The sequence below is a fragment of the Chelonoidis abingdonii genome, chromosome 5, assembly GCF_003597395.2.
Source record: "Chelonoidis abingdonii isolate Lonesome George chromosome 5, CheloAbing_2.0, whole genome shotgun sequence".
Lineage (NCBI taxonomy): Eukaryota > Metazoa > Chordata > Testudines > Testudinidae > Chelonoidis > Chelonoidis abingdonii.
The window spans coordinates 5744117-5766149 of NC_133773.1; the positions used below are offsets into that span (position 1 = coordinate 5744117).

Sequence of the window (22033 nt, forward strand, 5' to 3'; positions counted from 1 at the left end):
AATGAAAACTAAAGGAGCTCTGTCTATTTAACTTACCAGAGACAGGATTCAGAGGTGACTTGATCATAGCCTCTAATTACCTACACAGGAAGATCATAGAATCTTAGGACTGGAAGGGACTTTGAGAGGTCATCTAGTCCAGTCCCCTGCATTCCTGTCAGGACTAAGTATTATCTAGATCATCCCTGACCGGTGTTTGTCCAACCTGCTCTTAAAAAGCTTCAATGATGGAGAGTCCACAACCGCCCTTGGCAATTTATTCCAGTGATGTCTGATACTGGAGGGTTCTTTAACCCAACAGACAAAGGCATTACCTGATCCGATGGCTGGAAGTTGAAGTTCGGAAAATTCAATTTGGAAATGAGGCAGCTTTTTAAGTGTGAGGATCATTAACCATTGGAACAACTTACCTAGGAATATGGTAGATTCTCCATCACTTCGAGTCTGTAAAACGAGGCTGGGTGTCTTTCTAAAAGATATACTCATGTTCAGCCACAAGATTCTGGCCTCTATAACAATCCTGAGTGCATGGAATTCCATGGCTTGTGTTACACAGGCAGTCAGACTAGATAATTGTAGTTGTCTCTTCTTGTTTTACTATGTCATCCTTGTTTATCATTGACCATCATTTACTGTTGCTAATATACTGAAATGTCCACAAACGTGCAAGGTGCTTTTCAGACATACAATAATTATTTACTTTGTTCTCTTCAGGGGAATTCGGAGAAGTTTGTAGTGGGCGTCTGAAACTGCCTGGAAAACGCGAGTTTCCAGTGGCCATAAAAACCCTCAAAGTGGGCTACACTGAAAAGCAAAGACGAGATTTCCTGGGGGAAGCAAGCATCATGGGACAGTTCGACCATCCCAATATCATTCACTTGGAAGGTGTTGTCACAAAAAGTACGTACCCGCTGCTATAGACGTCCGCTCACTGATGAAGCAAATAGGTTGATATTCGTTATAATGCCCGGGAGTCAGGAGAACTTGTTCAACTTTAAAGTGAAGGTTGCTAAACTTGTCATCTCTTACAAAAACAGCCAGGAAGGAACATTGTAGTTACTATAACTGCAGACTAAAAAATGCACAATGTGCTTCCATTGTGTTAAGTACTGTGCACACACAATGAGAGGTACTTCCTATCCTGAAGAGTTTACAAGCTATTCAGACAAGACAAAGCATAAGGAGGTGAAATGACTTGCCCAAGGTCATCCAGCCAATTAGTGACCAGAGCTGGGAAAAGAACACAGGTCTTCTAAGTTGTAGTGTTTCTGTAAAGTTGTCATGACTGGATTAGCTGGGTTACCCAGAACACTATGGGCTGGTGCCATGCTGCACCTCTCCCTTCCTTCCTCCCACTCTGTTGTGATGCAGTTAAATAATGCAGCAAGTTCCCAGTCTGCAATGCTGTAAGTAAATGTATGTTTGTTGCACTGAGTGGCCCCTTTACTGGAGATAACAGATGCCAGTAGGAACTCTGGTAGCAGAGCAGTGGGGCCGAAGCACATCTGAACAGCGTAGGACTATGAATAACCTTAACTAATGGCATGTCTACATTATAATCAGAACCGTAGCACTGGAGCTGTGGCAGCATGAGCAGCAGCACAGACTGGTCCCTTGAATACATACCCAGAGTCCCAGGCGGTCTTGTACAACCTGTGCTACCACCTGGCTTCACTGCTATTGTTACTCAAGCTAGCGCCATCAAAGTTAGCTCAGGTGTGTCTACACATACTGCAGTCACACTTCTGATTGCAATGCAGATATACTGCAACACAAGCTTCCTCTAGAACTGCTAGCAGTGCCAGGAGTAATAGAAATCCTCCTTGCTGGGAGCGGGAGTGTGTGGGGTTCCTGGAGAAAGGTTAACTGTCAAATCATTGACTACATATCCTGGTACCAATGCCCCTGGAGTCTAACAGGTGGGTTAGCATAACCATAAATAATTTCTTCAGACCAGTTTTGTTCCAGACTCTAGATTTTAAGATGGACTGAATGGATGAGACCTCTGAGCTTGTACAACCAGCCCATACGGGAGCTGTAGAAACACACAAAAGAGTTGTGCTTGTTTGTCTTTTGCAAATATCAGAAAGATGTTAAGTTTTTATTGTCTTTTCACTCCAAAACAGCTTGAATGGTTTGTTTCAGACAAATTGTTTCTGGTCTGAAAATAAGCATGGAAATTTTCAAGTGCAAACGAAGTTTTTGAACAAAACTGAGATTATAGGGTTAAAGATGTTGAGCCAAATCCCCCAGCTGGGGCATCCAGTTTTAATCATTTGCAGGATTTTTGGCAGTTTCCAGCAAAAATTGAGCTTCATTAAGCTATTTCTAGCCTTTTTTTGTTGCAAAGGGCCTTAACAATATTAACCAATTTAGTTTTAACTCAGCATTGGAGAAAAAAAAAATCTTCAGCTGAGAAATGCCCACTTTAGTCTACCCAGCTTAATGAGGGTTAACATCAAAGATTGGTTGGAACCATTTAAATATCAACTTTATTGGCATTTGGCAAAATTCATATGATACCCCATAGTCGCCAGAGATAGCTTCGCAAATGTTATGGTTCCTTTTATTTAAAGCAATGAGGTATTTTAATTGCGATTTGCAAAAGAAAAGCCCATAAAAACTTCCAACCACTCACTTTGTCTTTGCTTATCTACATTATCAGCAGTATTTTGAGAAGTGATGTTTGTTTGTCATCGACTCTTTTTATGTGTTTGTACTAGATTTAATTTCCTAAAAGATTTAGGAAAAAAATAAAATAATAAAAAATGCCCTATGGCTTTGTGGGTACACACAGCCTGCACTTGCATTTGCAAATCAGGTAGTTTGGTGTCTAACCTAACCATCTGAATTTGCCCATTCCATTTCTGAGTTTTGCCTATAGAAAAATTTAGATAGGAAAAATAGTAGGCACCATATTTTTTTACTATCCTTTATATTAATATTTATAAAGTATATAACTAGTGCAATGAAAAGTAACTTTAAAATATGTCACTTAACAGCTAAAATCCAGTGAACAATTCTATCTGACTAACTATGGAATACATGGTTGTGAGGCGTAGCATAGAGATTTTATCAATATGAGTCTGGGATGAGAAGCCTTGTGCCTTAAGTACCATGAGTTCAACAGTACAGAACTCAGAGCAAGGGAACATCGAACATTCTCAGCGTTAACCTTACATAGCCTTTCTAGGCATAAAACCAACATGATGAGAATACCTAGCTCTTATGTAGCACTTTCGTCAGTACATCTCAAAGTACTTTACAAAGGAGGTCAGTATCATTGTTACAAATGGGGAAACGGAGGCAGAGAGCCTTTAAAGTGGCTAGCCCAAAGTCACTGACCAAGTTGGGAACAGAACCACAGTCTCAGGCCAATGCACAATCCGCCAGGTCGTATGATTGCTATGAGCCTTCTATGGTTCTTGGTGGAAAACTCCTATGTCCAGCCCTGCAGGAGTGTGTTATATTGGACTTTAATCATAGAATCATACAAACACAGGGTTGGAGGGGACCTCAGGAGGTCATCTAGTCCAACCCCCTGCTCAAAGCAGGACCAATCCCCAACTAAATCAAACTGTGACCTTTTTTTTGTCTGATACAAGCCCGAGTCTTGTGCATCCTGGGCCTTGGATAGGTGTTACTCGTGGGTCAGAATTCCACATTTAGAGAAGGAAGGTTGATTTTCCTTAGAGCAATGCTGTTTGAGGGTCTGACTCAAACTCATTGAAATCTGCACAAGTCTTCCATTTACTTCAAATCCTTGAAGCTGCTCAGGGGATTGGATGTGAGATTAAATCTCAGGGGAAGGGATTGGGGGACAGGTAATGCAGTCATAGGCAAGTTATCATGTTTTCACCAATATCCTGACTGCAGATCTATCGCCTCCATCTCTATGGTACTTATATCAGTTACATCATATATTATAATTCATACGAAAGTAAGAAAATCAACACTAAAGAAGCAGAAAATACTAGCCCTGCCCACTCCTCCTCATAACTTCTTTAACTTTGTCTTGTTTGCTTCTGACACTGACACATACCGTACAATAAATAGCATCCCTTCTTATGCCATAGTGCCTATAAAAGAAGTTGTCTGAACTAAAAATTGCTTTAAAAAATGTGTTTAAAAATCTCTTTAGAAGAATTAGCTCCCCCAAGTCTATTTCCGTTGCTGTGTTCTGTCCCTTCAAGCTGATCTGCATGGGTGGATAAGAGCGGTCACTGGTACTGCACTTCAGCCACTGAGTCCCTTAGGCTTCTGGTCCATTGTGAACTGCCTCCACTTGTATTAACGTCTTAGCAAAGGTCTTTTCTGGATATGCCTTTTCCTTGCCACTATTCCTGCAACTATTCAGGAGAGAGTGGACTATTTTACAGACATAGTTTTTAATTCACTGCCCTTGGCTCACATGTAATCAAGCTTCAAACTAAAAGAACCAGAGTTGCCCTGCCTTATGTTGAGTCTGCTTCTTTAAGAAGAGGGAGGATCCTGAAAGAAGTAGCTATGATTAATCTAATAAATTCTGGATCACTTGTTGCTTTCTACACTCCCCTGCCCCTTGGTAACATCATACTCACTCTTGGCGTAAGCCAGTTTGTTCACTTCAGTTCAAATTTTATATATGAAGTCTGTCTGGGTCCCAAACCCCAACATTTTCAAGAGCTGGAGGGAAAATAATTAATTTAAATTCAAATTCAAAATTTAAGTAATGTAAAACCGTGTTTCCCTTCTCTTTCAATAATCCATCCAAAATTGTATCCACTGACCCCTTTCTTGATCTTTATTAGGCTAAAATTCCATTTTTAAAGAAAACCAAATCTTTAAATATAAACACCAAACTGCAACAAAGTCCTGGATTGTTTACATAATTAGCACACGGTCATCTGAAAAATAGAGTGACTGCTGGATAATAAATATGGGAAGATTTTTCAGGTGTGCCTAAGGGATTTAGGAGCCCAAGCCCTATTGGAAGTCAATGAGAGGCCTTGAATCCTGTCAGTGCCCAGCTAAATCAATGGAGTGACATTTTACCCTGTGCAAATGCGAGGAAGGCAGGAGGAAAGTGTTAGCCTGGGACTGGGAGGACGTGCATTCCATTCTGTGTTCTATCAAGGCTTCCTGTGTGACCTTGCATAAGTCACATCATTTCTCTGCACCTCACTTTCTCATCAGTAAAAATTCTCTGAAGGGTTCAATTCTCTGCTTTGCTGCAGGCTTCTCACTTCATCTCTCGGAGCCACAAAGAGACAAGTCTGCTTCACAAAGCTGATCAGGGCCTGAGCTACATTCATGCCCCTTCTCACTGATCTACCAGTATATGCTTGACATTTGTGTAAATGACTAGGGTGACCAGGTGTCCTGATTTTATAGGGACAGTCCCAATTTTGGTTTGTTTTTTTTATATAGGCTCCTATGACCCCCCCCCGCCCCCGCATCCTGGTTTTTCACATTTGCTGTCTGGTCACCCTAGTAAAAGACATTCACACCCACTTCAAGTCCCCTTCCTACTGCCAGAAAGGAGCCAGAGTGCAAATAAGAATCAGGTCAGTTGGTCAGGAAAGCCGGCACTTGTTGAATCTCACTCTGTTTGTAATTTTAGTTTCATGCTGTCTGGTATGATGCTAATTTATTCTACAGTTACTCTCCATTTGCAGCACACTGATAATGAAACATAAGTGCTAGGGAATCTTCTAATTGAGACTGAAGTTGGGACCCTGATTAGTACTCCTCAGCGTGGTGTCAGATTGAGCTGCTATCTTTCCTCTGACATTGCCTGGTAGTGTCAGAGATAAGGGACCGAACTTTGCAGTCCTTTGCGATCTGTCCTTAAACAGGGCACACCATAAATGCAGTGATGTCTGCAGAGATTTGATTACTGGAGAACCTGTCTTTTACCTTCAATTACTCATTTATAATGCACAGAGACGTCTTGCTGTAATGCACGCACACACGCACAGCGGGGGCTTTGGGGAGTTTCACGGGCTCTTTTTATTTAAAAGACTGACTTTTTTTCACATTAAAAACCAGCAACCTTTCAAAGAATAGCAGAATGGAAATATACCAGGCCCTGAGCTAGTTCTGGAAGAAAGAAACCCCAGCCCTGGTCCTGCAGGGTGCTGAGTACTTCCTCTATAGGATGTTGTACTCTGCCAGCTCTTCCTTGAATGGGAGGAAAGAGCACTCTAAGTCTTCTGTTCTTTTGGGCAAAAAACGCTGCCCCACTCCTCCAGAAGAAGTAGGAAAGCAGAGCAGAAATCCAGTTAAGTTTTTACAGCTGTTTCCAGCTGATGCTGCTACGTCACCAGTGGTACTGATTTAAAGGTGAACAGGATCAGATCTACACAGGAACTCAGGCATTGCAGAGCTTCCCCCATAATCCTTAGCCCAGTGGTTAGGGCACATATCTGGGATGCAGGGGACCCATTTCAATGCCCCACTCTGCCTGAGGAGAAGAAGGGATTTGCACAGATATCTCCCCTCTCTGAGGTGAATGCTCTGACTATGGGATATTAGGTTATGAGACTTCCTCAATCTCTCTTGTTCAAGCCATCCCACTTTAATGAAATATGAATTGGGCCTATAGAGGATCGCTCTATAGACCAGTGGTTAGAGCAGTCCCTGAGAGGTAATCATTTATCATTCTACTTCAGGGGTGGCAGACCTGCCAGGTCAGAGTTTCTCCCAGAAAACAGTCTTAGGCCTTTATAGTGAACTTTGACTTGAAGAAGCCAAATGGGGCCAGTGAATAGGGAGGCCACAGAGCTCTGTTCCAAGTTCAATCACATACTTGCTACATGATGTTGGGCAAGTCACTTCACCTATTGATACCTCAGCTTCCCCCTCTTGCACACAGAGATTACAATACACATCCTCCTTCCTGAAGCACCTAAAATTGACAGAGGACAAACTCCAAATGTCATTATAATGGCAATAGTGATACCATTGTTGAGGGAGTGGCAGTGGTAAGGGTTTGATGGCTCAAGTACTAAAGAGCTGAGTTCTGTTCCTAGTTATGCCACTGATCATCCAGTCACCACACCTCTGTTTCCTCTCCTGTCCTTGTTTGTTTAGATTGTAAGATCTTTTGTGTCAGAGACTGTGTTTGCACAGGGTCCTGATCTCATGTAGAGCCCTGAGCTGCCACAGTAATATGAATAATAATACAGCTGCCAAATCTTTAACTCATACAAGGAGGTAACTACAATGCTCATTAAGGAATTAAAGAAATGCAAACCCACAATGCTCCAGGGTCGTATCTGCACAGCACTCAGTGTTTTGATTGATGAATACATAATTATGTTTATTTACATAGATTATTAAACCATAAATTAGTCAAACAATTAACGTGACAGGAATATACAAAGGTTAAGATCAACTTAAACAGCAAAATAGGAAATTATTTTAAGAGCGGTTACCTTGATAATCATATTATGACATGCAGCAGCTTTAGCTGATCATTTCTACGTGAGTCATTGTAATGCAGTTTAGAAATAATTGATGGTTTCTCTTTTGTCTGTGCTTCATGCTAGTTAAAGGAAATTGATTTAAATAAAAAATAATGTACATGTTCTTTATAAGATTTCATTGACTTTACAAGGCCTGAGGCAAGCCACACTAATTAGTGCTATGTCATTGTAGCAAGCTAGTGAGAAATTAGATATAAAAACTGAGCAAAAACTATATATAGTTACCATTAAAATGATCCAGGCATGAAAATTAATCAAATGGAGTTGGAAAAACATTCTTATCCCTACCAACTGTTGGAGGCCACAGTCTTCTTTGAACTTTTGTTTGGATCATCTTTTTTCTTCCTCCCTGAATTAGGCCATATTTTCAGTACATGTATCTGGAGAAAAACCTTCCTTTTTCGGTTACCATATTCAGTAGAGAGTATACTTAACATCCACAGCCAAAGTTTGGCTCTAATTGCAACTCCAGCAGGGTTCCTGGGTGTAATTGGGTGCACTTCTTTTTAAACATAGAAACGGATGTACTGAGTCAGCTTGTCCATCCTATAGTCCAGTATTTCCCAAACTTGGGATGCTGCTTGTGCAGGAAAAGCCCCTGGCAGGCCAGGCAGGTTTGTCTACCTGCTGCGTCCGCAGGTCCAGCCAATCGTGGCTCCCACTGGCCGCGGTTCACTGCTCCAGGCCAATGGGAGCTATGGGAAGTGATGCGGGCCGAGGGCCATACTGGCCTCCGCTTTCAGCAGCCCCCATTGGCCAAGAGCAGCGAACCGCAGCCAGTGGGATCCGCAGGTGACCGAACCTGCAGACGCAGCAGGTAAATAAAACAGCCCGACCTGAAAGGGACTTTCCCTACACAAGTGGCGTCCCAAGTTTGGGAAACACTACTGTAGTCTAATACATCAGTATTTTATCTTTAACAGTGGGCAGCACCTGGCACTTCAGAAGAAGGTACAAAAAACAAACAAGCAAACAAAAAACCCGCAGTAGGCAGTTATGATGGTCTGTCTGCACTAGTTAGAGATTGGTTTAAACCCTAAAGCGTAGGGTATTCGCTTCCAAAGTATTTTTTTAAATGTAGTTGCTATTTTAACTTTGGATATTGTTGTTATCCGTAGAAGTGTCTAATCCTTCTTTGAATCCCACCATGTTCCTGGCACCAAAATCATGTTGCAATGAGTTCCATAGGCTTCATGATGAAGCACAAATCATCGGGCCAAATTTGTCCCCCTGGCATCACTGGAATGACACCTGGAATGAATATTGCCCATTTGTATGAGAGGTCACGTCATTTAGACCTCACGTAGTACATTTTTGCATCCGTGTGTGTGATGACATTCCTTCGCACAGCCCTGGGTTGGTGCTTGGAGAGGGTTTGGGGGTTGTGATTGGAAGTTCTACTTCCTCCCTTTTGTGCCAGTTTTGGTAGGTCTTTGCAGAGGTTCTTCATTATCTCATACAGTTCAACATCCACAAGAGTGCCACTCTGCTTTCTTCTCCTCCTCCATCTATTTAGCTCCCCACAATGGTTGGGAAGTTTCATCTGGTGCAATGGAACCTGGATTTCTTTGGGCAGAGCACGTTTCACAGGCTTTCAGCTCACTCAAGGATAAAGGTGAAGCTGAGTTGGTGGTTAAGGCCCTGGACTGGACTCATAATCTGGTTCAATGTCTGGCCCCTCTCCTGAATCCCTGTGTGACGTTATCATCCAACCTGGCTGTGACTCAGTTCCCCATTCTAGTATTCTAGTATGAGAATAACAATATTTCCTTTATCCCACCCGTTGCAAGTCTTGTCTAATTAGACTGGAAGCTCTTTGGGGCAGGGACTGTCTCTCACTGTGTATCTGTACATGTTTGTGACTGACAGATGGGTTCAACATGGCTGTGTGTGCACATTAAGAATCAGAGTGGACAAACTCTGGGGGTTTTCTTTTAGATGAATTGCAGCTAATAAACTTGTGATCTTCCTTTTTTCAGGTAAGCCAGTAATGATAGTGACAGAGTATATGGAGAATGGCTCTCTCGACACATTTTTAAAGGTAAGATTCAAAATGCTCAGATGGTTTTCCTTGGAGGACAATGGGGTCTCCTGTAAAGGTCATTCCCCCTGGGAAATACTATGAAGTGCTGGTGGAGTTACAGCTCCCCAAGTCCTAGCTCCGTCTACCACAATACAAATAAATAAAATAACAGCAAAATGCAAAGCATCCCTTTTCTTTCTGTGAGGAGCTCTGCATCGGAAAGCCCTGGTTTTCATGCCTCCCTTTACACAACTGCATTTTGGCACCAACCCTCCAAATGACCCTGTGGAGTAAAGATTTACATGTGTTTTGATAACACTTTGTCAGTAGTGAAGATTAGATCATGTGGGCAAGACACACAGGGGCGAGGAGGGGGTTGCATGTGATCTGTGTTGTTTACAACCTTGACTCGGAGGGATAGTCATCTGTGGGGTTTTTACATATGTAACCCTTCTGCTAGCTGGAACCAGCAGCAACCAGGGCTGGTTCAATATCTAGGAGTTCCTTTTCAACCATACAACACAGAATCGGCTCGAGCCCCCACCCAGTAACCTGGGAAAATTACACACCACCCTGGGCGCCTCTGAGAACCAATACTCCCCCCACTCACAAGAATAGAGTCTGAGTGTAGAAAAGAAACTTTTAATGAAAAGAGAGAAATTACCTGACATTAATTAGGGAAAATGACACAAGCAGGATTCATAACCATAAAACTGTGAGCAGGACACTCACCCCAGAGTGCGTGGGGCAGTGCCTTCCACCTCATGTTCTTGTGTTATACAACCAAAAGTCCCTTTACCATGCCCCACTAACAGTGGCTTTCCTTGGTCAATGAGGACCCAGGGTTCAGAGATGCATCTGTATGAGCTCACCTCCCACTCGGGGAAGAAGGCACTTTCCTTCCTCCGCCATCTGAGCACTTGTTCTGGCTGGCTGCCCTGCCAGCCACTCATTCTGCAGGCCACTCTGCCAGCTGCTCAGGCCATCCTTCAAACTGCTTGTTCTGCTGGCCGCCTTGTGAGCCACCTGCTCACCACTCTCACAGGCCGCTCCTGCCTGCCGCCTGTCAGCCAGTCAACTTCGGTTGCTACCTGCGTCTCTACTGTTACCTCTGCAGGTCAGTCTCTAGGGCACGTCTTCACTACCAATGTTAAACTGCTGGTCGTGGCACTGCTTTAAGGTGGCTTGTATAGTTGTGGCACCAGTGCTGGGAGAGAGCTATCTCAGCACTATAAAAAACCCACTTCCACGAGGGGTGCGGGGACCCAGCACTGGGGCACTGTCTACGCTAGCACTCTACAGAGCTGAAACTTGCAGTGCTCAGGGGATGTTTTTTCACCCCCTGAGTGAGAAAGTTGCAGCGCTGTAAAGTGCCAGTGTAGACAAGCCCCTAGTGATTTTTTGCTCTTAGCAGGCTGGGCAGACACACAGTCCCACCACAACTGATTTCAACTCTGATTGAGCATTTAAAGTAACAAAGAGGCTCCTAATGAAGCCTATTTAACCTTTTCTTTGAACACTGGGGAGAAACAGGTTAAATCAGACTGGGGACCCTTGGGGAGAGTCCTTACCCCTCTTCCTTTCACAGGGGTCTGGCATTTGAGCCCCTGGCTTACTGGGGTCCTTTCAACTGAGGGTGACCCCCTCATTTGGGACAGGTTAAGCACAGTTCTCCTCCCCTTTATTCATACCATAGTGACAGCACCATTGATAATAGCATTTCATTACCCCTGCATTCAGTACTAAAGTGATTTGTAACCCAGCACCGGCCAAAGTGGATTACTTTGAGCAACACTGTTCTATCTGCTGGATATCTAAGCAGAGTATGTGTGTTCATGTAAATACAGTTTGCTCCTGAAGTCTCTCCCCTTCCTAGCTAGCTGCCAGGGGAGAATTCATTCTGACCCTGCTTACATAGATATGTGTGTACACTATATGTGTTACGTTAGGAAATTCCCTAATCATGAGTTAAAAACTCTGTTGTCTTAGATTAGTCTTTAGAGATCACTATTCCAAACAATGACGCTCTCAGGAGCCTCTGGGCCGGAGCATCATGGCCATTAATTATGAATTCCTCTATTTGCCTTTGCATGAGACTTGCCCCTGACTCGTTATTTGTGCATGTGTGTAACTTAGGGTGTGAAGAACACTGCGCACTGTGATTGAAATCCCCCCTTATCTTTGCAGAAGAACGATGGGCAGTTCACTGTCATTCAGCTGGTTGGGATGCTGAGAGGCATTGCATCAGGCATGAAGTACCTGTCAGACATGGGTTACGTACATAGAGACCTTGCTGCCAGAAACATCCTCATCAACAGCAATTTAGTGTGCAAAGTGTCTGACTTCGGGCTCTCCAGAGTCCTAGAAGATGACCCTGAAGCAGCGTACACAACAAGGGTAGGTTCTGGGGATACTGGACTATTGAACTAAAGGAAATGAGGGATACGGCCAAGTGGCATTTTCAGAAGTGCTCACGCTTGCAGTTGGAGCTGGATTTTGAAAAGGGCTCAGTGTCCATCAGTTGTCATTTTGCTTAGGTGCCTACATTGGCCATGTGACTGACAGGCTAAGAGTGCTGCCCATCCCATGTTTCAGGAGGTCCAGAGTAGACTTGCTCATCGAGACAGAACTTGTTAGAGGCAGGCACCTCGAACTCAGGCAACAAAAATCAAGAACAGACCACTGAAAGAAATCCCACAGAGCTTCATGCAAACAGGCTAGGGCATCCATAAACTCTGATGCAGGGAGACCTATTCATCATATCTATCAAATATGTTAATATATACCACCAGTACTGAAAATGTACTGGAAACCTTGTGAGAATGAGACCTTTTGTAAGTGACAGTTGGATGGAATCCTCTTATCATAGCTTCAGCTCATATTCATCAACATATACATGTAATTTTTTACACATATGATTAAAGTATCATATTGTATGTAACATAAATTCACCATCTGTGCTCAGAACCCTCCAGTAACTCAGAGCCACCACCTTATCTGGAGATTTCACCCTGGAAAAATGTTGACAACTGGAGTCTACTTGTCCACTGGAGGATCAGAACCTAGTTAGGCATATAAGGGTTTCTTGGAGCCAGATCTTCATCTGGGATAAACAGTTATGATATGCTGAATGACATTAGCTAAGAATCTGGCCCCCACTGGTTTAAGGTTTGAACTAATAATGCTTCCTGAAGAAAAATTGTGAGAATAAGGTTTTCTGAAAATATACCCGAAATTTTACTGTTTTTGCAGAGGTAAAAATTGTTTGAAGAGGTTCCCTGAATATCCCCTAGCCTTGCATGTAGCTCATTTCTGGGGGCAAGGGCTTTCAAAGGAGGGCCTATTTTGATATAATTCAAGGAAAACAATTCTTTAAATCCTGACTAATATCCTCTTTTTAATCCTGAAAATCTTAGGGATGATTTATATTATCATTAAAGTATTATTATAATTTGCATAAAATTAAACACCTAAAAATTAGAAAGCAGGGAGAAAATCCTAAATCTGAAATCCCTAGATTGTGCAGGGAGATGTTAGTTATGCAAGAAATATTACAAAAAATCAATAATAATTAAAGAGAGAAGGAATCATTGATGTTTTGATCACTCATTTTGCCTCCTCATCTCTTACGCAGGCCTCTGTCTTGCAATCAAGTTTGCACTGGCTGACCTTGCATTCATGTGGAACCTTGTTGATTTCAGTGGCCCACCTACCTGGACCCAACTGCAGGATTGGGGTCAAAGATCTGTAAAATAAAATCCAGCTCCCTGACCTGTAATTTGCATGACGTTCACATTACACCAGAGTCACCTAGAGCTTTTAAGATGTTTGTTCCTTCCCCATTTGCTGTCAGAAACTCTTGAAAGTTCACTGTATCGATTGCTTGAGCGCTTGGCTTTTCCTCCTACCAACCAGCGCAACATAATGGAGATGTGGCTGCTAAACGTGTTCCAGCATTTAAATGGAATTTAAACAACAACTCTTCAGGTCAGCCAATTAGTAGTCAGCTCCAAATGCTTATGGGCTGAGATAATATGGAGAAGGGCCTCATGCTGCCAATCAGATTTACTTTACAATTCTACATCTCTTTCCAGCATCATTCAGGAACAGAAAAAAAAAATCTCCCTCGATGCTCTAAGAAATGTTGCTTTTCTCTCCCCCTCCCCCTTCTCTTTTTTTCACACAAGGGAGGGAAGATCCCGATCAGATGGACAGCCCCAGAAGCCATCGCCTTCCGCAAATTCACCTCGGCCAGCGACGTCTGGAGCTATGGGATAGTGATGTGGGAAGTAGTGTCTTATGGAGAGAGACCCTACTGGGAGATGACCAATCAAGATGTAAGTATTGCCAAAGCCACTGTACGACAAGACTCTTGCTATCAGAGACAGAACAGGCACAGTGCTTTCAGTCTGAAAGTGACAGCTGCTTTTAAAAAGCCCAGTGAAATGATTTTGCTTTCCCCCTGAAATTTCTTTTATTGAATGCCCTTTTATGCCGCAGCTCAAAACAAGCTTTGCATAAAGAGAAGTAAGTCTGTACGGAGTAAAGACTGTCTCCCTTGACAGTTTGCTGTAGTGCCACTGATGCAGTTATTATCAGAGTCCATCAGTATTATGTTTAAAGATGAAGGTCTGCCAAAGAATGCATATTGATAAATGACATAATTTCAGCTACATTTACAAACTCATCCACTCAACTATAGCAAAAGCCCTTTGGGTTCCATTTTTATTTCATTTAAAATTTACTGGGAATATATCATGTTTATTATAAAAATTAAAAAATTAGTAAAAATCAGTACGAAAAAAATAATTTCACGGTTTTCTGGGTAAATATTGAGGTTAATATTGGGGGACGAGAGGAGAAAAGCAACAAATAGATAAAAGTGAGAGTATTTAAAATAAAAGCAGTGTAAGCTGTGGTTTATTTCATGAACTGTACATGAATAGTACATATACATATGTATGCATATGTATTTTCTACTACCTTGCCATACTTTAGCAGCCAGCTCACATTTACACTGAGACTAATTTATTAGTAACATAAACACATCTACTTAATGTCATGGATTGGATTTTCTTAACATAATCCATATTTCCATATACTTGAATGGTCTGAAATTTGGGTGAAAAAATCAGCAAAAAGTGAAAACAACGTTACCTAAGTATAGCTTCATTTTTGAGATCTGTCTGAGAGAGAAGGAGATGATGTGGGGTAATGGATAGGGCTCTTAACCTAGATCCTCTTCCTGCCTCTGCCATTGACCGTGAGCATGACACTTCATCGCTCTTTCCCCTCCAACCCTTTGTCTTGTTTGCTTTGAAGAGTTTGAAGTCTAAGGACTGGGCTACACTGGCGGGGGGCAGGGTTTCAAACTAAGATACACAACTTCAGCTACACTATTCGCGTAGCTGAAATCAAAGTATCTAAGTTCGATTTACCTGGCCTCCCTCACGGTGGTGAGTTGACTGCTGGAGTTCCCCCGTCGACTCCACTTACTCCTCCTGCCGAGGTGGAGTACGGGCATCGATTCGGGGATCGATTTATCGCATCTAGACAAGACATGATAAATCGATCCCCGATACATTGAACACTACCTGCTGAGCCGGCGGGTAATATAGACTTACCCTAAATCAGGATGGTCTCTCATCGTACGTAGACAATGCCTAGCGCAATAGGGCCGTACACTCTTTGCTAGGGCTATACATGCCCACATGCTCAGGGTTTAGCTGATCGCCATATATGGGGTTGGGAAGGAATTTTCCTCCAGGGCAGATTGGCAGAGCCCTGGAGTTTTTTTTTCGCCTTCCTCTGCAGCGTGGGGCACGGGTCACTTGCTGGAGGAGTCTCTGCACCTTGAAGTCTTTAAACCACAAGCTGAGGACTTTAATAGCTCAGACATAGGTCAGGGGTTTGATACAGGAGTGGGTGGGTGTGATTCTGTGGCCTGTGTTGTGCAGGAGGTCAGACTACATGATCATAATGGTCCCTTCTGACCTTAAAGTCTATGAGTCTACTTAGATTGTAAAGTCTCTGGAGCAGGCCCTGTCTTTGTGTTCTGTTTGTACGGCACCTAGCACAGAAGGGTCCTGGACCATGGCTGGGGTCCTAGGCACTAGGGTAATACAAATAAATAACAATAATGGAACAGATGCTTGGGCCTGTGAGGTGCTGAGTGTTTACCAAGAATGCTCAATATCCTGCAAGGTTGTGTTTTAAATCAATGTACCATCAGATTGGCACATTTTAGTCGCTGCAGAACGTATGCCAGCTGTAGCACCATAATTTTATCCCTGTGATGAGAGAGATGCGTAAAACTAAAGCAAGCAAAACGTTTCATTTAAATGCTGCAAACTCAAGTCCTGTCGTTTTCAGGGAGTTTAAAGAAAAGTCCAGGGATATCAATCCAAGGGACCAATCCAACTGCTGGTTAAGTCAAGGAAACTTGAATAAATGGAAGTTGCATAGGCCCAAAATGGTTACCTTGTTTCACTTTTACTGCAGTAGCTTGCCTGTATAATAAAGCTTTTTTTTATTCTAAAGTAACTCAAACCACTCTGCAGACTTGGGCCCAGAGTCAGCAGGGCCGGCTCCAGACACCAGCTTATCAAGCAGGTGCTTGGGGCGGCCACTCCGGAGCGGGGTGGCACATTCAGCTATTAGGCGACAATTCAGCGGAGGGTCCCTCACACCCACTCAGAGCGAAAGACCTCCCGCTGAATTGCCACAGATCGCGATTGCCGCTTTTTTTTTTTTTTTTTAATAGCTGCTTGGGGCGGCAAAACCCCTGGAGCCAGCCCTGAGATTCAGGGCCCCTGCCTCTGTCAGGGTGAAACCACCCATGTGCAGAGAGCCACAACAAGGCCTGCCTGTCACATCAGTCCCACCGTGAGCAGGTATGTGTATCTCTCTGGCAGCTGGAAGCATGTGTGCTGGAGTGTCACTAAGAACAGCAGGCTTCCACAAGCTGGTCAAAACACAAGATGCTACCAGAGACTAAGAAGTCTTAAGCAAAATTTGTCCTTTCACCCCATTGCTGCTGGGGTTCAAGCCAACCCCTCCACTGCCCAGAGTGAAGAGTTCTCCCTCCCCACCTTTGGGTGGCACAGCTTCTCTTGCCCTGGTTACCTTCACACTCAGCAGCCCACAGACAACAGCAGCAGCTGCTCCCCTCAGCACACAGAGGGCTGTATGTAGCCTGCTGTTCCCAGAAGCCCTTGCTTGCTCCCCACCGGATGCCTTAACTCAGTCAGGTGCTGTCTCTCAGGACTACAAAGCACCCTGAATGCCTGGCCTTAAAGGAGCTCATACTCACAACAGTAATTCAGAGCAGGTTATACCCTTAATGGGCCTGTATACCCTGGATTTTGATTGTACACTGCCTCTGTTGAGACATCTGACTGGGAGTTAGCAAGGGCTTCTGAGAGAAGCATGAAGATCTCTGTGCTCTACGGGGAGCAGCTGCACGGGAATGAATTCAGTGTGCAGGTCAGAAAATGATTGAGGTCCTCAAGTAATGCAAATCAGCAATGCTTTATTGACTTCCCTGACTATGCTGTTATAACACCCAGGAGTTGACCCAGTCCACAGTGAATGGAGGGGGCGGGGTAGTATTCAGTGAAGATTAAAAAATAATGTAATAAAATATAGTATGGTGTAATTAATCAATGTGATGGATAGACAGAATATCAATTTAATTTTCATCGGGGAAATAAATGATTTTATATTGTGAAGTGACAGCAGGAATTTTGCTGTGTGCTGCTGTCTTCTTCAGCCTTGGTAAGTTGTTTAAAAATAAGTTAGTGCATCCTGCCTCACTCTGTGCACACACTCGAGCCTGCACATTGAACCAAGCAGGGGGTCTGCATAAGGAGAAGCATGTGGTCAAGTGATTAATGACTGTAGGGTAATGCATAGACACTACGGGGCCTTTCATGACAATTGCATGCTTCACTTAACCTTACGTTCTCAAAAGTGTTCAGAACCCACAAGCGGAGACAGATTTTCAGAAGGGCTCAGCTTCCATTTCGGTATGTAGCTAAAGGAGGGGACAAGCTTTCGAGAGGGTTCAGCGTCCGTCATTATCCTCCAAGGGAGCTGCTTTGGAAAAGTTGGCCCCGTTACTTAGGTGCCTAATACCAAATGCAGGAGCTAGGCTTCAAAGGCAGTTCTAAAGGGGGCTTCACAACGTGGAAGAAAAATACAGCTCCTCTGGCTCTAGGAACTTTGTGAAACAGGTTGGAAAGACTCTAGCAGAGACCAGCAGGCATTTAATCACTGCCCCCTTTCTACCTGCTCCACCTCTGCAGAGAGACTTCTGGGATGAAGGGAGCATGTCACATGGGCAAAACTCTCCTTCTCCATGGCGGCAACCTCTCCCCAACACACACAGGGGAGCAGGAGACCCAAAGTTTAAAATAAAATGGTCTTGTCCTTTTGGTGTTAGCAATTATATTGACTGTAAAAGTTCCTTTGGAGACTCCTGCTTCTCCCTTATTTTATCTAGCGCCTCTGTCACCATAAGTGAGTGTGTGATCACCTGCTGTACAGAATAATCCTATCTGTCCTTTCTGCTCAGCGGTAACATCCAAGCAAAGACAGTATCTTACCGTCACACGTAGCAAAAAGGGCAGAGAAAGCATTCAGCCAGGCAGACAGATGCTGACTCAGAGCAACCATACCCCTAAGTCTCCCCATCTCAGTTGCTACCTTACTTAAAGAAAATTTACCATGAAGAACATAAGAGCGGCCAAGGTTCATCTAGCCCAGTATCCTGTATTCCGACAGTGGCCAATGCCAGGTGCACCAGAGGGAATGAACAGAACAGGTAAATCATCAAGTGATCCATCCCCTGTCGCCCATTCCCAACTTCTGGCAAACAGAGACTAGGGACACCATCCCTGCCCATCCTGGCTAATAGCCATTGAAGGACCGATCTGCCATCAACTTACCTAGTTCTTTTTTGAACCTGTAATAGTGTTGGCCTTCACATCTCTGGCAAGGAGTTCCACAGGTTGGCTGTGCTTTGTGTGAAAGATACTTCCTTTTGTTTGTTTTAAACCTGCTGCCTATTAATTTCATTTGGTGACCCCTAGATCTTGTGTTATGAAAAGGAGTAAATAACACTTCCTTATCTACTTTCTCCACACCAGTCATGATTGTATAGGCCTCTATCGTATCCCCTCTTAGTCATCTCTTAAGGTGCTACATACACCTACCAGGGGATTATCCCAATCTAATCACAAACTTTCTGCCATGTCCAATGCAGAGGATGCAGAAATTTGGTCCCAAGTTTGTCTCTTCTGCCATTGCAGTAAGCAGCTCTAACTGGCTTTAATACAAATGCACTGAGATGCCACAGATGTTAGGTAAATGCCAAGCTATAAACTCGGATTCAATATGGAGTCAGCAAGATAACACCCCAAAGCCAGAGGAATCACTCTTGTGGATAGTGAACATTTCAGACATGGACATTTTCTAGAACCCTTTATTAAAAAAAAAAAAAAAAGGAGAAAATTAATTTAGCTACATCCTGCTGGACATTGAATGAAGTTCACAAATGCATCTTGGAAAAGAGGTGCATGAGTCTGGCTCTTCAAAACATGCAGATTAGAGAATTAATAAGAGATTTAGCTCTTGAAATGAGCATTGATTCCTGTCCAAGCTTTGCTTGGATTACCTCTGCGCCTATATTGCATATACTTGGCAACTGAAAGGATCATAGTAAACAAACAAATTTAACTCAAGGGTGTTTCCCACTGTGGTATGTGACTGTTCTCAGAGTGTTTTCTGCCTCCTCTCTTCCATATACTCAACTCCCACCCCTGTTGGCCAAAGAGTCAGAGGCTGCTGACGTTGATGGTAGATGTTATGTGGTAAACCGTGGTGCTCTGATTGCATGGATTTCAACTCGTGAAAGAGTTCCCATCATTCTTACTCGGTGTGTGACTTATAATTACAGCCAGTTAAAAAACATTGTTTGAAAATATAGTCAGTGGTTAGCAAAATTGTTCTTCTAATTGTAATTCAGTTTGTTTTTTTTCTTTGTTAACAGCAGTATAGGGAGAATCAATATGGGCAGTCACTGTTATTCAGAAGGCTACAAATCAAATGTTTAAATCAAAATTGGATGTCTTTCTAAAAACCATGCTCTAGGTCAACCACAAGATGTCAACTTGATGCAGAAATTGTTGGGTGGAATTCTCTGGCCTGTGTTATGCAGGTTATCAGACTAAATGATTGTAATGGTTGCTTCTGGCTTTAAAATTAGTGAAACTATTGGGTTAAATATATTACCTGTGTTAGCACAAGCCATCTCAGTTCATTCTCCACCAAGCAGCCCTGAGCCAACTGGCATTGCTCTGTAAACGGACAGCAATGATTACAGGTGTCTTAGGGCCCTCAAGTCTTCTCTCAGCTCAAATGTTTGACCCATCAAAGGGTGCATGTGTTAGTGAACAAAATTGTGTGTTGCCCTCATACAGTGGTTGCTTCCACAGCCTTTCTAGCTGCTGCTACTTTCTCATACTGGATGCCTGAGAATATCTGCATATGAAAAAAAATGCCGTAGCATCATGGCATCTTACAGTGTTGTGATACCATTGGCATTGTTTTGCCAGAATCGACAACATCCTTTAAATTGAGTTTGCTTTATTGATGTTAGTGCCAGGAATATAAAATGTACCTAGCCTCACTGCAGATGTGGTTCAGATCTATTCTGTACTGGTTCCAGCTTGTCTGCTACCAATCTTGCTACTATGTTCTTGTTGGTATATCTTGGAGGAGGAGCCCCCTGGGTTATAAATACACGTGCAGGTAGAGTACTTAGGCACTACATGATCCTTTGCCCATGCCACATGGGATGATTTTATTCAATGGTTGCAAATTTGGTCTCAAGGAGAAACTAGAAATATGATGCAAAAAGCAGAGAATCTGGATAACAGAAGAAGGTTGGGCCTACTTACTGTGCTGTGAACAAAACCATTATCACAGAACAAGACCACTCATTAATTCTGGCCTAAATGGGATAGAAGAATCACAGACCTGCTCCAATGGCCATTGAAGTCAATGAGAGTCTTTCTATTGACATCAAAGGGCTTTGGATGGGTCTTCATTTGGGCTTAAAAGGTCTACTTGATGTAGACACTGGGACTGCATTTTCAGAAGTGCTCAGTACCCACCAGCACCCAATGAAAATACAATGCACCATGTAATTTTGTTCACTAGGATGTGTCCTTAGAAGACTTGATAGCACCAAATTTTCGGCTGGTAGAAGCTTTGATGGCCTCATTCCCCTCCTGGGGGATTCAGTGCTGCCAATGAAAGGGGCTATTCCAACTGGTGCAGGACTAGGTTCTAGCTGGTATAAAAAAATTCCAATTCCTGAAAAATTTGAGGTTTCAGCATTTGTTTCTGTTTTGATGTGGTCCAAATCCAAGACATTTCAAATTTTGTCATGAAATAACAAAAAAGAGAGCCCCAGAATCCCAGTGGTTAGAGCAGCTGGAATGTGGGAGAGCCATGTTTCAGGCCCTGGTCTGGATTAGCAAGAGCACGGTCCTGTAGCTGGATCTCTAACATCCAAGCAGAGCTCCCTAACCACCAGGCTGTTGGCTATTCTTAAAGTCTTTTCCCTTCTCTCTCTACTTTTACCATTAATTCTATGTCCTTCCTGACAAAACTCATGTTGAAATCAATACCTTTCTGCAAAAAGTTTTGGTCTCGACAGCATTTTCCCATGAAAAATCAGTTAGTCAAAAAGTTCCCAACCAGCTGTAGACAGGGTTCCCTGGTGGATGGCAATGTGAGATGACTTGTATCAGCAAACTCAGGTATTATACCTGACCTGCATTTTGTAACCTTCTTAATAATGATGATTGCCTGTAGTGGGTCTGCCTGATTGCCTTTACCACAGATGAACGCAGTCTGGATTAAGATTACAAGAACAATTTTGCTAACTACTGACTGTATTTGAAAACAATGGTGTTAGATATCTGTAATTATAAGTCATGCAGGGTGTTAAAATGACAGAGACTCTTTTGCAAGGTATTCTTTGAAATCCACGCAATCAGAACACCATGGTTTATCACACAATATTCACCATCAATGGCAGCAACCTCCGACCTCTCGAATCAACAGGACTAAGAGCACAGAGTATGCAGGAAGGGACGTTAAGGCTATCTTGGAATAGTCACATACCATATGTGCCTAAATAAAAGATGAACTCTTCTGATAATCCAGTGATTGGTTTAGATACTGTGACAGACCGAGACCAGTGGGGTACAGGAGTCTGGTAGAGGGCAAATATGCTGGTCACTGGATGACTAGTTTTCTGTTTCCTGAGTGACCAGAGCAGGGGCTGCACTAGAGTAATCAGGAACCTGCTAGAACCAATTAAGGCAGACAGGCTGATTAGATCACCTGCAGCCAATCAAGGCAGGCTAATCAGGGCACCTGGGTTTAAAAAGGACCTCACTCCAGTCAAGTTGGGGGGAGCCCGAGAAGAGAAGGACGGTGGTGAGAGCTGGAGCAAGAAACTGAGTGT

The 22033-nt window shown here is 43.2% G+C and overlaps 1 protein-coding gene across 14 annotated transcripts in view; it reads left to right on the forward strand.

Moving 5' to 3' along the window:
* Positions 1 to 22033, forward strand: part of EPHA5 (EPH receptor A5) — a 404174-nt gene that overhangs the window by 286369 nt on the left and 95772 nt on the right. For all 14 annotated transcript variants that reach the window (XM_032805223.2, XM_032805216.2, XM_032805221.2 and 11 more), the window contains 4 exons: positions 715 to 900; positions 9449 to 9510; positions 11680 to 11889; positions 13680 to 13829. In XM_032805223.2, the coding sequence (XP_032661114.1) occupies positions 715 to 900; positions 9449 to 9510; positions 11680 to 11889; positions 13680 to 13829 (608 nt within the window). The remainder of the gene's footprint in view (positions 1 to 714; positions 901 to 9448; positions 9511 to 11679; positions 11890 to 13679; positions 13830 to 22033) is intronic.